This window comes from Neomonachus schauinslandi, chromosome 7 (genome assembly GCF_002201575.2).
Source record: "Neomonachus schauinslandi chromosome 7, ASM220157v2, whole genome shotgun sequence".
NCBI lineage: Eukaryota > Metazoa > Chordata > Mammalia > Carnivora > Phocidae > Neomonachus > Neomonachus schauinslandi.
In genome coordinates, this window is record NC_058409.1 from 114,920,649 (window position 1) to 114,937,474 (window position 16,826).

Consider the following 16,826-nt stretch of genomic DNA (forward strand, 5'->3'; position numbering starts at 1 on the left):
TAAGCAAACAATAGGAAAAGAAAACAGACACTGTGGGGCCTTGGGACTCCGAAGCCTTAATCTAGAGAGAACCGGTTAAGCCTTCAGAGACTGGAGGGGAAGGTGTGTGCGTTTGGTACGGAGAGCGGAGAAAGAGCCGTCCAGGATTCAGGGCAGCCGGATAGCGCCTTCCACCTGCGCAAGCATAAATCTCCTTAGTAACCCCGGGATATCCCGGGGGGCGGGGCGGAAAAGTGTTCTCCATCCTCTCATCTGTCCCATCAGAGTGAATAAGTGAACCCTGCTTCAGACGAACTGCAAAGGATAGTCTGCAGACATACATATGTATGCACACACATTAGGAGTTTCAAGCTCTCCTGCAGGAGACGAGCTGGACATCACCTGCCGCGTCCTTAGCAAGCTCCCGCCCAGACCTGCTAGAGCCGGGAGGGCGGAGGCAGGAGACGATGCGGCGCGGAGGTGGCTACTGCACATCCGGGCGCGGCCGCTGCGATCAGCGTGCTGCATAATTGATGGAGGACTGGGTGCAGTCCTGGGTCGGCTTCGGGCGCCGTGAGAACGTCTCAGGGGAGGGGGGCAGGGCGGCCGGGCCCCTCCCACTCTGCCTTTTGTCGCGTGTCCCGCCCCCGGGACAGGCAGCAGGCGCCGGGCCACCCGCGAGTGTGCGCAGAAACTTCGGCCACCTACGGCGGTGCGCGAGGAGCGTGGCTGACCCGCCGGCGCCATGCGCGCCCTGCCTGGCCTGCGGGGGCTCCGGGGGCCGCCGTCGCTGCAGCTGCCGCTGCTCCTCCTATGCCTCCTCGCGGCCGTACGCCGGGGCTGGGCGGACGGCAATACCACAGGTGCGAAGGCTACAGGGCCGAGTTGGGGGGGACGCGCGAGGCTGGGTCCCGGTAGGCTGAGGGCTTGGCCGACGCGCCGGGGCAGGGTTGGTGTGGAGAGGCGCGGGGAGGCTGGCGACGGCGGGTGGCCAGCGGCGGCCGCCTCCTCCCATTGGTTAAGCTTGGGTTGTCTCAGCTGGACGAGGAGACTGGAGCGGATGGGGCTTCTCCGCTCCAGGGATGGAATCTGGAACCAAGAGCGCCCCGCGAGTCGGGGGCGTTGGTAGTAGGGCAGTGTCTGGGTGTTCCAAGGGCGAGGGCGGCAGGGTGTGAGGGTGCCGGCAGGAGCAAGATAGCGACTCGGTTTCCGCAAAAGCGGCAGGATTTCGGAAAGCCACATTCTCCAAGGCCAGCTGCCTTCGCGTGAATTGATAGTAGGTTTAAATATCACCTCCCTGCCTGGCAGGTGGGTTGGCTTTGCTTTGAGGATGTTTTTTACAACTGAGTTGAAATAACAGCAAACCACAACCAACTAACGAACCGAAGCCCACAACTCATTGGATATTGTGTGTGCGTGTGTGTGTGTCTTTTTTTTTACATACACCATGGTCTTTGAAAGCGAATTTTTTGTGGTTATTGTTTTGATTGTTTAAGAAACTTTGAAAGAGGGATCTATGTGCGAAACATTACCAAAACCAACACCAAATTTGCCATTTTAGCTTCACCTGTTTATAATTACCTTTTATGTTGAAAGTATCTCAATCCAACCTACTTTCTAATTCAGGTTTTTGTGTTAACATATTCAACGTGTTAGCTAATTAGGACAGTGGACTGCCAATCAGGTTAGCAAATAGTGCTTATCAGCAACTAAAATTAAGATATTCTACACAAGATCTTCAAACTTTCATAGGAATTCACTTTTATGAACTTATAGCATGTAGAGTTTTTGTAACATAAAGATGGTAAGATAATCCAAAGGATAGGATTATTCCATTTTTACAACTGTCCTTTAAAAGGCCTAGTTGTTAACATCTTGGACAAAACATTTTGGGTTACTTCAGTTTCTAAATTTCCTTGTCCCACTTCCTAGCCACATACCTCTTTTTCATTCATACTACTTACAAAGAATGGTCAAGGACTTGGGGCTATTTCTAGATTCACTCCTCTTTCACTTAAGACTGTTGCAGCTCTGAGGACCATTGCATTCTGGGTGAGTTCTAGAACTGGGGTTCTCCAGTTGGTTCTATGTTGGAATTATTTGGGAGCTTTAACAGCTGGATCCTGCCCTCAAAATTTTTGATTCAGTTGGCCAGGGATTTAGCCTGAACATCAGGTATTTTGAAAGCGCCCGTGTGATTTTAGTCACGTGATCCTAAGCGGGTTGAATACCACTGCTTTCAAATTATAATGGCCCAGAGAGTGCACATTGTGTGAATATCTATACTGTTGGTAGCTGGGAGTCAGGTTTAAACTGACATTCAGAGCAGACTTCTAAAGAAAAAAGTAGGGAAGAAATGAAAGTGGAATAAATTAGCAAAGTTGTAAATAAATGGGATGATGTATGTAGGTATGGCAAGTGTCTGTGTGTGTATACAGTGTCAGTCGGGCCTTTTAGCTCCACTTAAGTTAAAATTGTAGGGGTGCCTGGGTGGCTCAGTCGTTAAGCATCTGCCTTCGGCTCAGGTCATGATCCCAGGGTCCTGGGATCAAGCCCCACATTGGGCTCCCTGCTCCGCGGGGGGCCTACTTCTCCCTCTCCCACTCCCCCTGCTTGTGTTCCCTCTCTCCCTGTGTCTCTTTCTGTCAAATAAATAAAATCTTAAAAAAAAAAATTTTAGAATGATGTGCTGTATGAAAGTTATGAAGTTAGCATCTCATTTTAAGGCAGAATTAAAAATTGTGAAGCAAACTTATTTTATAGACTCTGTATGGAGCTCTGTGAGATTCAGTTTCCTCTTTGCTAAAGGCTATTATGAAGTTTACTGGGTATTTTTTATCTAGGTGCTTTGAACTACTTGGAAGTAGGTGTTCTATAAGCCTAAGACTTTGGGCCAAATTTTAATAATAAAAATGTTATAATTTATCATCTTTACTGTATAACAACTATGTGCCAGGCATTGCACTGTGCGGTATATAACCCTATGGGTTAGCTTTTATTGTCCCTGACTTTCAGATGAGGACATTGGAATTTAGAGATATTAAATAATGGCCCAATTATATATAATTACTTAAGTAGTAGAGCTAGAAACTTAGCATTGTTCAGTCTGACTTCAATGCTTGTTTTCTTTATTTTTTTATATTTTTAAGTAAGCTCTCAGCCCAACATGGGGCTTGAACTCATGACCCTGAGATCAAAGGTTGTTTGCTCTATGGACTGAGACAGCCAGGCGCCCCCTCCAATGCCTGTTTTCTTAAACACAATACACAGTTGTCTCTCTGAGACAACTGGGTATGTCTATGAAAGTTTGGAACCACTGACAGAGCACGCTGTATGAATCTAAATGCTTGGTTGGAGCTGAAGGGCATACTAACACACTTGGAGTTCTCAAAGTTAGGCACAAGGACTCACCTTAATTCTTTTAAGCTGTTTCAATTACATAGGAAAGGTAAAGTAACTTTATAAAAGCAAATATTAGATAAATGGGAATATTTAAACATCATTATTATTACTCTTAAGTAGAACAAATTGAGGGAAGGGGTCGTGTTTATCTTCTGAAAAATGTGTTTGCAGGGGAATCATTTGAAATGATCCTTGTAAGCTTCTGGAGGACATTGCTTATATACACTCTTGATCAACCACCTTCCTTTCTAGAGACACTCCCCATCCCACATACATACACAGCCACTGCCTAGCAATAAATATTTGTGAGAACAAATATTATTCAAGCACCGACACACTCTTAACATTGTGTTAGTCTGTGTCTAAGCAGAAAACTTCAGCAGTGTTTTAGCAGTTTCAAGTCATTTACATTGTTTAAAGGAACAGATTATAACCTTATCTTTAATGGAGTTATATCTGATGCATCAAAATTGTGACTCTAAATTATCATCACATTTAAAATAATATCACATTTGTTAAGAATTAGTTCAACTGGCTCTTCCTCTTCCTGTTCTTTTGTCCCCACCTCTTGTCTCCATCTCCTTCTCTTCCTTCTGGGAATGGGTCTTATAGTCATTAAGTTGGGGAGTGCAGGGAGGCAACCTCCCTTGTTGGAGGAAGCCAGAGGGTCCCAGATCAGGGGATTAGAGGCTGAGCCAGGTCCGGAGGGCATCCAGGTAGGGGCATGACCCCATGTGGAGTCTTAGAGCCTGAGCACAGTGAGGTGGGTCCTCCTGCAGAGGGTGGGGGGGGGCCCTAGATCTCAGCCTCTGAGCTGAGCAGAGTGACAGGGGCTTCTACACAGGGGCAGCCCAATCCTGATCAGAGGGTGTGGGTTAAGCATGCAGAAGAGCAAGAGGTGGAGGATGTCAGAGCCTGGGTGGGTGTGGAAGACATTTCTTTGGGGTCAAGAGTGGCAGTGACAGTGGGATATTAGTTGCATACAGGGAGACAGCAAATAAGTAAAGCTAGTAAGGATAATAGGATCTGGGTTTTTCTCTAGAGAAGAAGGAAATAAAGGAAAAACTAGAGTGAAGCTTGTGGTGTTGGATTGCGATTGACAGCACTGGCATAAATTCATGACTACAGATCTGTCATGATCTGTCTTTCATGTCTCTATATAAACAGATATAAATGTGTATATGTGTAAATATATGTATAATGCATACATGTCACATGTATTTACATATATGTGTGTGTATGAATATACATGCACATATTAGCTCTGCCCACTGAGGTGAAGCAGTGATTTCCCAATAGTGATGAGTCAGATCTTGATCTTGATCTACGTACCATTCTTTACTAATGGTAACTGGGACTTCCTGGAGAAATGGCTGATTTTATGAATAGGGAGGAGAAAGTATAAGACAAGCCCTGGACCTCTTGTGCCAGAGAGCAATGAAGTGCTCAAAGAATGATGGGCCATGTCAAAAGGATACAAAAGCCAGAGGGCTCCCACTGAACAAATCTAGGACAAATTGAGCATCAACATAAATAATAATACTAATGGACTTGTATCCATTAGTATCCACTGAATAATGCCCATTGAATAATACAGGTATTCATAAGTACATGCCGATATAAATTAATTAAATGAATCAATTGAAAGTTTGATGAGGCACAAAATACTACATAGTTTTAAAGTAAGTTCCCACAAATCTCATAAAGTAGTATTCATGAAAAGAGAAAAAGAACGACTTTATCATGGAGAAGCCTGGCAGACACCTCTTTAAACAAATGATCAAAGTAAAAACCATCAGCAAAGAGAAGAATAAAAATTATGGGCCATCTAATAGTATGCAATGAGAAGAACACAATATCACCTCTGTGATATATTTGCCAAAGGTCTACTCCAAATCAAATTATATTACAAAATAATCATACGGGATCTCTACTGGTCATAAGAGTCAAGAATGACTAAAGCTGAGACAGAGTGAAGGAGAATAGAAGGGACATGGATGGTAGCTGAGGGCAACATGTAATTCTGGACTGCACCCTTTGGCTGAAAAGTACATCTTCAGGACTTTTGTTGAAACTTCGATGAGGTGTGGGATGAGATGGTAATGCATAAATGTCAATTTCCCAACTTTAATGGCCGTATTGAGATGAAGTGGAGGGGGGGTAGGTCTTTCTGGGAATGTACAGTCATGTTTTAGACGGGAATGAGTCATCAGGTCAGCAGCTTATTCTCAGGTGGTTCAGGGGAAGAATTCTTTATTCTGTACTCGAAACTCTTTTGTTTGAGATCTTTTGAAAAGAAGCAAAAAGAATTTCAACTCTTTCTGAGAAAGCTTTACTTAACCTAGACATTAAGCCATAATGAGAGTTGAGAAACTGTCATCAGTTTTATGTAATTAAGTACCATTTTCCAAAGGAGTATTTGTCCTCAAACATTATAAGTGTGAAGGCTATTTGTCCTGGATTGTACTCTTTTGAAATTACTTTTGTATCATTGGCCTCCCATATTTCACAATATAATGTGAACCGTAGAAATAAACAACTAGGACACACAGTGACGTAGAAGGAAAAAAACCTGTGTGGCTCAGTCAGTGGAGCGTGCGATTCTTGATCTCAAGATTGTGAGTTCAAGCCCCATGCTGGGTATAGAGATTACTTAAAATAAAATCTTAAAAAGAAAAGAAAATAAAAAAAGAAAAAACCTCACAACGTTTTATTAAAAATAAAACCCCCTACTCCTAATAAAACATAGTCACTGTTCACGCATAATAAAATATCTCAAATAACATATTGTCAGTGTAGAAATAATAGATGTTATCTTTGAAAATGGTGTTATTCTTTTAACTGAAAATAACATTTTTCTGCAATTTTTAAAGTTGTGATTATATCATTACTAATGTATCTCTACTCCCAAGACAGAATCTTCTTTTATAGCCTTATAATGACATAGTTCTGAGATCCTGAAAGGGAATTTAGATATCTCATTTGATTGATCTTGAAGCCCAAAGTGCTTTCATGTTGTAGCCAAGAGTCTGGAGCTAGCTAATAGCTATCACAGATTTCCTGGTTTGCATTTCAAAACTCCATCCAGCACTTAGTGCCTTTCCGTAAAAGGTTCTCAAAATAGGCCCCTGACAAAGGTGGGGCTGGCATAAAAGGGTGACAAGAAATGTTCTTGCTTTAAAATATCTACACCTAAAGTATATAGAACAGGACCTCGGGGCCACAGGGCCTTTTGAAGATTATTAAAAATCATCCCACTGAAGAATCAGAGTTGAGGATGTACCTGCTTTGAAATCAGGGTTTCTCAACCTTGGCATTATTGACACCTGGGGCTGGATAATTCTCTGTCGTGGGGGATTGTCATTGCAGAATGCTTCGCAGCATCTCTGGCCTCTCCTATGTAGTGGGTGTGTTGTGTCTCCAAAAAAGTTATGTCTGAGTCCTGACTGTGTGTACCCACGAAAGTGGTTATTTGAGAGGAGGGTCTTTGCAGATGTAATCAAGTTAAAATGAGGTCATACTAGATTAGGATAGACCCTTAACCCAATGACTGTGGTCTTTATGAAAGAAACGAGGGAGATTTGGATACAGAGACAGACACACTCAGAGGGAAGATGGAGCCAGAGACGGGAGCCATGCAGCTACAAGCCACGGAATGCCGAGGGTTGCTGGCACCCACCAAAGCTAGAAGAAGCAAGGAGGGATTCTTCCTCAGAGCCTTCAGAGGGGGCAAAGCCCTGCACCTTGATTTCAGGCTTCTAGCCTCCAGAACTATGAGAGAATAAACTTCTGTTGTTTTAAGCTGCCACATTTGTGGTAATTTTTTTTCTGGCAGCCCTAGGAAACGACTGTAACCTATTAGATACAAGTAGTAACCTTCTCCAAGTTGTGACATTCAAATGCCTCCGGACATTGCTAAATGTCCTGTGGAGGACAAAAGTCAGCCCCAGTTGAGAACCACTAAACAGAATCTAAGTCTTATCCAAGAATAATCTAGTGGATGAAACATCTGAAAAACCCACAGTCTTCAGAAAGAGCAGGAATCCTAGTCAGACCTTTGGGGTTTTATTTTTTAAGAGTTTTATTTGGCAGGGTGCCTGGGTGGCTCAGTCGGTTGAGCGGCTGACTTTGGCTCAGGTTATGATCCCAGGGTCCTGGGATCGAGTCCCGCATCGGGCTCCCTGCTCAGTGGGGAGCCTGCTTTTCCCTCTGCCTGCCACTCCCTCTGCTTGTGCTCTCTCCCTCTCTATCTCTCTTTCTGTGTCAAATAAATAAATAAAATCTTAAAAAAAAAAGAGTTTTATTTGGCCTAAGATTTACTGTTAACATATCTTAATGACCGTTTAGAGGTAGTTTAAAACGAGTTTTTACACCACCCTTCGAAATGTATTTTATTGCAATAATCCTATTTCAAAGAAAAGATCAATTTGTTTATATTTCAATATGACCAAGGTTTAAAACCAGTTTTACAAGGCTTTGTAAAAGTGCACACTGTTCTTGTTGTTAGGCTTTTTAATTGTTCTTGAGGTTTTTTTGTTGTTGGTCTAAAAATGGCCTTTTTTTTTTTTTAAGAGAGAGTGTGTGTGTGCATGTGCCCAAGTGGAGTGAGGGGTGGGGCAGAGGGGGAGGGAGAGGGAGAATCTTAAGCAGGCTCCGTGCCCAGCACAGAGCCCAACGCAGGGCTCGATCTCACAACCCTGAGATCATGACCTGAGCCAAAATCAAGAGTAGGACGCTTAACCGATTGAGCCACCCAGGCGCCCCTAAAAATGGTCTTTTTGCCCAATGGTTCTCATTCTATGTAGAAAAAATATGAGCTTCCTGTTTGTGTTTTTAATCTGTCCCTGACTTAGAAAGTCTGACTTATAAATGTCCCCATCAGGAATTTATTTTCTTGCCAAACCTTCTTTTCTCTTTTCTTGACAAACTCCCTGTGGATTATAGTGTCTGGGAATCAAGATAGCCTCATTCTCCCCTTCTCTTCTTTCTACTGTTGCCATTACAGACAGGATAGGAATACTGTATTTCTAGATTCCAGAAGTAAAACTCTGAAAGCACTGTTTATTAGAAATATTTGTACTTGGATATTTTAATGCTACAGTTTAGCCGTATCATGGCTTAAATCGCTTTTACAATTTGGCATGGGATCTTGTGGTTATATATAGCATTGCTTCCATGAGGAAATATATTCTGAATTCCAAACCTCTGTTTTCTAAATAGTATATATTATCCTAAATAGTATATATTATCCACTCCTAAGTTACAGTGTTTTTGTAATTGGGCTGCACATTCATAATACTGTGTATAAAAATGCTAAAATTAAGATTTATTAAAAACATTGTTAATTCTGCATATTGATAGCAATCAGTGCATTATATGGGGGAGAGAAAAAGAGAGAGAGTGATATTTATCCTAATAATAGCTTTTACTTACACCTTTTTCTAAATGAAGTCTAGACCCTTCCAAAATCATAAAATATAATAAAGATGTTTGGGGGGAATTTAGAGAAAATGGTTATTCTTAAACAGAGGTATGATTGAACTTATTTTCCCATTTAGAGAAAAGCAAATCTAGAGACCCAAGGCAGTGTTACTTATCCTCTTTTTTTCTTCCCAATTTACTTCAATTAAAATGGAGCTCCAGAATTAAATATGTAAAAATGTTACATTAATATATTTTTTTAAAGATTTTATTTTTATTTATTTGACAGAGAGAGACACAGCGAGAGAGGGAACACAAGCAGGGGGAGTGGGAGAGGGAGAAGCAGGCTTCTTGCTGAGCAGGGAGCCCGATGCGGGGCTCTATCCCAGGACCCTGGGATCATGACCTGAGCCGAAGGCAGACGCTTAACGACTGAGCCACCCAGGCGCCCCGTTACATTAATATTTTAAGTAGAAATTATAGCATATTTATTTCTTTTAAAAATTTTAATAGCATAAATTATAAACCCATCTAGCAATGTCTATTTTAAAATGTAGTATGTGAAAGATATTTAAGTAGAGACTATTTTGCTATTTCACATGAACTAGTAATAGGTGAAAATTAGGTTGTTATTCAGCTCTTTGATGCGACACCCTCATGGCCCATCGCCCCTGCAGAGGGAGGAAAATCTTTAATCTTTAGAAAAACTATTAGATGTTACTCTTTTATGTGGCATTTTTGCCACTGACTGTAAGAGAAGGCTGGGTGGAAAGTTTCCCGCAATGATTAAGAGAGGGGTGAGTGTGATAACTTGAGGAATGTATGCTATGATCTTGAGACCATCACTCAATATTAGACTCTTCTGATCCTCCCTCTCTTCTCCATGAAATGAAACCCCGAGTAACAAGACAGGCAGAACTCGGATTAGGATCCCAAATTCCTGCCTCTCCATTTTGTGTTTCTTTTCGTGACAGCCTAATCCTTTTGGGGACGTATTCAAACCACATCTTCCTGACTCTCCTGCCAATTTCCTTTTAAACACCAATCTCCGCCTCTTGCCAGTTGTCCTCGTACGGAAAGCAATAAAGTTTACATTCCCACTTCTTTGATTAAAATATATATATATATATCTTGGCCAAGCAAAGAACTTCTCACTTTTATATTCTAGTACCTTCCATAGACGGCCCTGCTTTTTCTACTCAAGACGTTTGTATACATTGCCTCTTGAAGGGACTTTTCCCGAAGGCAAAAAAAATCACAAGAGTGACACATGTTCTTTTGCACTTGGGGCTTGTTCAGTGGAATCTGGAGCCTGATCAAGATAAATGCTTTAGAGGGGATATGAAGTTAGGGGACAGGTCGTGGCTGGTTTATGGATGTCTGTGTTTTTAATACATGGACTGGCAGTGGGAAGTGGTCATGTCATAACAGCTAGTATATTCTGGAGCTACCCAAACTTCCCTCCTCTGAAGCTTGGCTTTTCTTTTCCCTCCTATTCCGTCAGCTTCTGTAAGCTTAGATTTTGCCCAGGCCAAGTCTGGACCTCTCTTCTTTTCTCCTAATACAAGTAGGCTCTCCCATCCAGTCCTGATATTGAGAAATGGCAAAATAACCCCAGCCCCTGACCTCATCTCTGTGACATTGTCTCCACCTCTGTTCCACCTTCAGAGTCTCTCAAAGATGTAAATCAGGGGGCGCCTGGGTGGCTCAGTTGTTAAGCATCTGCCTTTGGCTCAGGTCATGATCCCAGGGTCCTGGGATCCAGTCCTGCATCGGGCTCCCTGCTCCATGGGTAGCCTGCTTCTCCCTCTCCCACTCCCCCTGCTTGTGTTCCCTCTCTGGCTGTGTCTCTGTCAAATACATAAATAAAATCTTAAAAAAAAGAGATGTAAATCAGGCTTCATCCTCTGCTGCTCACCTGCCAAGTTGGAAAATACATGGGCTAGTTATAGTCAATACTGTGAATGGGTGGCACTCTGAAATTTTAATGACTTTCAGTTACAAATTGTGGGCCTAAATTGATATTATTATGATCCATGTGGCCCTGTAGGGACCAAGTTTACTCAGCTTCATACTCCTTACCAGCATCAAGCATGTATCAGATGCTCTCTCTATATTTACTTATTTAAATAAAATAAGAAGGAATAAAACACCTTTTTTCAGCTTATGTCACTTTCTTATTGCTGTTGATAGTGTGAATACTACTATAATATGAATAAATGATATTAGACCATCTTGAAGGATTATGGGCTTGTTTTAGGCATAAAGAGTGTGATGAGAACCCTTACAATTATATTCAGCTCTGCAGTAGGCTAGGCCAAGAAAAGAGAACTCCTTAGCAAGGAAACAAAGATATCAAAGCTTATGTTTTGCAAGTTTCACAGAACGGATGATGTAGAACAGTTCATTCCTTCCCATCCGCACCCTCCTGGCTTCCTATCTGTAAGTCAATAGCATCTGCTTTCATCTTCCTGAGATATTTCCTCTTAAATACAACCTCTAAGTGAGCTATGCCCAAGAATGGAAAAACAATTTTTTTCATTAGAAAAAGAATGTTGATAGGAACCTTTTTGGCTGTGTGTGTATGTGTGTGTGCATGTGTGCATGCGTGTGTGTGAGAGAGAGAGAGAGAGAGACAGAGAGAGAGACAGAGATGGAGACAGAAAGAATATGAATGAATGAATATTAGATGTGAGCGGAAGAAATGTTCTGTATTCTTGATAGCCCGGTGAGAAACTCAGGGCATATTTTCCTGTGTAATCACTGTCAGAGGGTGCTATGATTTACATATTAAATTCATTAAAGGATTACTTTATGAGAAAGTGCACTCCACCCTCCAAAGCTGCTTTAGAAGTGACCAAGCCTTTGGAACACAGCTTACTGGAGAGCAAGGTTCTGCTAGGTAGATATTTTTATTAGGCAATATTGTAAAAGCTGTGCATAAGCTGAGGCAACAAAGGTGATCACTAACTTTGATAATATTTTTCATACACATAAGAAAAGAACTGGAAATCTAATTTTGCACTAGGAGTAAGTTTCTGAGCAGAGTATTAAGAAAATGAAATAAAAAAGGCTCAGGTTTAATTTAACTGAATGAGAATGAGAAGTTTTAAGAATGCAGCCAAGACTACAGTCATAAGCCTTTTCCCCTTTTCTGACTTACTTGATAGAGTTGGGGTGGTGTTTATGGGAGTAGGTTCTGGTGCCTCACAGTCAAAGAACAGTAGCCAGTGTACAAAAAAAAAAAAAAAAAAAAAAGAAGAAGAAGAAGAAGCAGTTTTGAGGAGAGTGGGAGGGAGGAAATGGAAACTTTTTTTTTTTTTCAGTAAAGGTTTTGAAAAGATGAGAGAAGCGACAGAGGAGAACCACAAGTCAGTTTGGTAGAGGGTAACCCAGTCTGTAACTGTAGCTGGAAAATAGCAGAAACTCTCACTGTGTAGCCATTTTCTCTTCTCTCTCCTCGTTTTATGCCCTTTATTATGGTCTCTCTGTCTCTCTTTGTTCACTCATCTTCTTTCTGCCTCTTCATGTCTTTTTCCTGGCACTCATTTAATTCTTCAGTCTTCATTTATGTTTTATAAAGAAACTACAAATGGTAGGATAACAAAATAATTTTTTTTAAGCTACTTGATGTAAATCAGGGATTTTTCAGTAAAGAAAAGAACATAGAAAAGTTGGAAATGTGGTCACATTTAATAGCCCAATATATGTCTGAATATCTGTGAATGTATGAGATCTAGTTCCTCAGAGCTTCCTGAAAACATTACTTTTCACGAATAGTATACAATATAGCATTTCAGCTGCTACAAACTAGCTTGTAGTCATTTCATCTTGATAATAATATGCAATCACATTTTCTTTTTCTTACAGCTTCACCTCTTACGACTCTACCCATCCGAGAAGAAATGATGACAAAATATTCTAACCTTTCCTTGGAGAGTCATAACATATCACTGACTGGTAAATGTGTTGCCTTTCTTTTTTTTTTCTTTAAAGATTTTATTTATTTATTTGAGACAGAGAGAATGAGAGACAGAGAGCATGAGAGGAGGAGGGTCAGAGGGAGAAGCAGACTCCCTGCCGAGCAGGGAGCCCGATGCGGGACTCGATCCCGGGACTCCAGGATCATGACCTGAGCCGAAGGCAGTCGCTTAACCGACTGAGCCACCCAGGCGCCCTGTGTTGACTTTCAAATAATACAATGCCCCCAGAAGTTTTTATTTTTAAGTAAGCCATTGCATTTTGCCTCATAAATTATTAATCCTTACTCATGGTCTGGTGGGAGAAACACGCCATTACCTCATACAATTAGAACATAGGATGTGGGAGTCTACCGCAATGAAGGCAGTGTGCTCTGTGTGCTGGGAGGGGGCGGCTGGTCAGACGTGGGAGCCTAAGAAGGACTCTGTAAAAGAAGGACACCTGAGAAGAAGGGAAGGTTCATTTCAATTGGCAGAGACTCTTATGTTTTGATCAGTTCTTGCTGGTGCATCCATTCAAATCTCTTTGCATTGAAGGGGGAATTCGTGTATCCACTGGAAGACCTTTAGGCAGGGAAATCAAAGATGCTATCAAATGAGTTGATGACAGTGCTATGGAAAAATAAGTAAAGCATTCTGCACTGTAGCTCAGCTCGGCTTTCTTTTTCACAGTTTTGGATTCCAGTGGTTCAAAAGTAATCTCAGATTTTTTAAATGAGTAAGAGTACTTGTCTATTTTAGGAACAATGTTACAGGTATAATTAGAATTTAAAGTATTGTAAACGCATTTACTGAGTCAGTAACATGTTTTATCCGGTTACTTGTCCAGTCTTTAACTGTCCTTTAGTCTTAAGAACTGTTTCTCTCTTTCTCATATGAATGAAAGGTATGCTTCCCCTATCTCCCATCTGATACCGAAGGAATGTTTGCACTGCCCTTTTTTTGGTAGAATAATTTTTTATGATTTTGTACAACTCCTGTTTGTTCTCAGTCTCTATTCCGATATTTGGAGTTTATTCTTGATTGTAAAAAGTAATTACAGGGTGCCTGGGTGGCTCAGTCGGTTAAGCATCTGCCTTCAGCTCAGGTTGTGATCCCGGGGTCCTGGGATCAAGCCCTGAGTAGGGCTCTCTGCTCCCTGCCCCTCCCTCTGTTCATGCTCTCTCTCTCTGTGTCAAATAAATAAATAAATAAGACCTTTTTAAAAAAACACTTAAAACAACACTCCTATGTTATTTTTTTAAATTAATTTTATTTTTCATTAATTGTATACAATATAGCATTTTAGCTGCTACAAACTAGCTTGTAGTTATTTCATCTTGATAATAACATGCAATCACATTTTCTTTTTCTTACAGCTTCACCTCTTACGACTCTACCCATCCGAGAAGAAATGATGACAAAATATTCTAACCTTTCCTTGGAGAGTCATAGCATATCACTGACTGGTAAATGTGTTGCCTTTCAAATAATTTTTGAAGCCATGTTTTCATGTTCTAGTTATTGATTTCATCTGTCAGATGAAATTTTTCTTGAAGAGAGATCCATATGAGAACATAAGTTTGCAAATCCTTTGACTATCTGGGTCATGTTGGCAGCAACATGCCCCTTACTTACCCAGGAAGGACCCTGGGGAAAAAAGGGTTAGGTGTCCAGGAAGAGAGAAAAAAAGTGGACTTTTTTAGTTGGTTATTTACTTAACCTGTTTGGAGGGTTTAACTCCTAACTACTCTTCTATTGTAATACTACTATTAAAACCAGTATTCTTGCTGTTATGAAGAGACTGAGTGTTCAGAGTTGTCTGGTAGTTACCTTCTGCCTTAGCTTGATCAAACGTTAGTCATGTTGTTTCTTCCTCCCAGGCCCCTGAACTTTGGTTTGGCCCAAGTCTGAGCAAGCACTAATGCTTGACCACAGCCTGATCATGCATCCTGCTTTCCCCCACTAGTTTATCCCATTTCCTCTCAAAAGTTCCTGCTAGCCTGCTTACCCCTCCCTATAAGAGGAAAGCGTTTCTGCTTGATGTTGAGATGCTTGCAGACAGATCTTTGGAGCATCTTCCTTATTACAATAGGCTTTTTGAATAAAATCTCTTCTTAGATAAGTCTGGATTGTTTTAATTTTACAAAAGAAAAGATTTGATGTTCCTTTTGAAAGACTGGATTTCCAAGCTGTGGTCGACATGGTTTGCATTTCCATGTAGGTTGTTCTGGTTGCCTTCCCATCAAAAAGTTTGGTCTTAGGAACTGCCTTCCTGAAATACAGAAGTTAAATCTGAAGATATATTTATGCTTACTAGGAACCACAGGCTTTCTTCTTATTGCTGTCGCTAGGATTTTTAACCTCCTTTATGAGTGGAATGTTTTCATGTTGTTTTATTATTGTTTACTTGATTTTGCATATATTTCTATGTTGTCCTTGTGAGATCAAGCTCCGAGTCAAGCTCCGTGCTGGGTATGGAGCCTGCTTAAGATTGTCTCTTTCCCTCTCCCTCTGGTCTCCTGTTCATGCATGCACACACACTCTCTCTCTCTCTCTCAAAAAAGTGGTTGTTAACATTGAATCTCACCAAAAAGTTAGATGATGGTGCTAAGTAGCAGGCCATGGGACCTCCTAGTATAAGTGGGTTGTGGGATAGGGAACCAGATCAGTTATAATCCCATTCCTTCCCTTGTCTGCTGCTTATGTTCAAAATCTTCTCAGTCTTTAAGAATTAAGTCAAAATCTTCATCTTCTTTTTTTTTTTAAAGATTTTATTTATTTATTTGAGAGAGAGAGAGAGCACATGAGAGGGGGGAGGGTCAGAAGGAGAAGCAGACTCCCTGCTGAGCAGAGAGCCCGATGCGGGACTCGATCCAGGGACTCCAGGATCATGACCTGAGCCGAAGGCAGTCGCTTAACCAACTGAGCCACCCAGGCGCCCAAAATCTTCATCTTCAATAAGGCACATACAGAGAAATACTATTTTGGTTTCTCCGATATGTATTTAGCATTTTTAATTTATAAGTAAAAGTGAGTTGATGTTTAAAAATATTGAAACATTTTATTTGTAGTAATATATAGTAAGTTAGAGAATCTGAAAACCCTCCTATCACACCTAGAAAATTTAAAATATTGCAAACATTCCTTTAAATATTTAGCTAAATACAAAAAATTAAGACAATTTCTGCTGACCAAAACTGGGTGACCAGGCATCACGCCTGTACAAATTGAAGTCATGTTAGTGTTCCTTGTGTTTGTCGACAGGGCATTTGAGTTCTAAGAGCCACAGATCTAAGAACAAGGCCTTGAATCTAGGTGAGGAGGGGAGCAGGAACTGAAAATCCCCAGAAAGCTGATCTTTCCAGAAAACTGGAACTGAAAACCCCCAGAAGGCTATAAAGACAGTGAAAAATGCTCGACCTGGGAGGAGGGGAGGGATGGGCAACAACAGTGGATCAACACAAGGCCATGATAAGTTGGCTTCCTGGTTTTAGCCTTGCTCTGAATCAAATACAAAGACTCCCCTGAGTACTCAAAGTCAAAGCCCTGCCCTCAATGACAGTTAGATTGCAAATTTACAGTACCTGCGTTCTATAGGAGCCTGCAAGCTGAGAAATAACACAAACATGACCCTGGGTCTGCAGGAAAGCGAATGAAAAACATTTATGGAAGGACACATTGCTTGCTCTGGCTATGGAATCTGGACTGAGGACTGGCTCCCAAATATAAAATACAGTGACGTAGACCCCAAGACTGAGAGTCAACTAAGGAACAGTAGGATTGGATTGTCCAGAACTTCAGATTACAGAAATAGTAGGTGGAGTTATAAAAGAAGAAATATTAAAAGAGAAAAGAATATTATGCTATCAAAAAAAAAAAAAAAGATAAAGCATGCTTGAAAAATAGCCAAATAGAATTTCTGGGGATGAAAACTCAACTTGTCAGAGGAAGTCAAAACCCTTTTGACCACCCTCTACTTCTGCTTCAGCTGAACTCTTTCCAGGGGTAACCTCTGTTCGTAGAGTACTATGTAACATTGTTTTGTATTCTTTAATATTAGTG

At 41.2% G+C, this 16,826-nt stretch overlaps 1 protein-coding gene across 3 annotated transcripts in view; it reads left to right on the forward strand.

Moving 5' to 3' along the window:
- The first annotated feature begins 547 nt into the window (after positions 1 to 547).
- Positions 548 to 16,826, forward strand: part of EMB (embigin) — a 42,485-nt gene continuing 26,206 nt past the window's right edge. Inside the window, exons 1-3 of one of the 3 annotated variants that reach the window (XM_021696748.1) lie at positions 548 to 893; positions 12,673 to 12,762; positions 14,141 to 14,230. In XM_021696748.1, the coding sequence (XP_021552423.1) occupies positions 725 to 893; positions 12,673 to 12,762; positions 14,141 to 14,230 (349 nt within the window). In that variant the 5' untranslated portion in view covers positions 548 to 724. The remainder of the gene's footprint in view (positions 894 to 12,672; positions 12,763 to 14,140; positions 14,231 to 16,826) is intronic. The other 2 variants (XM_021696754.1, XM_021696762.1) reach the window with 2 other exon arrangements.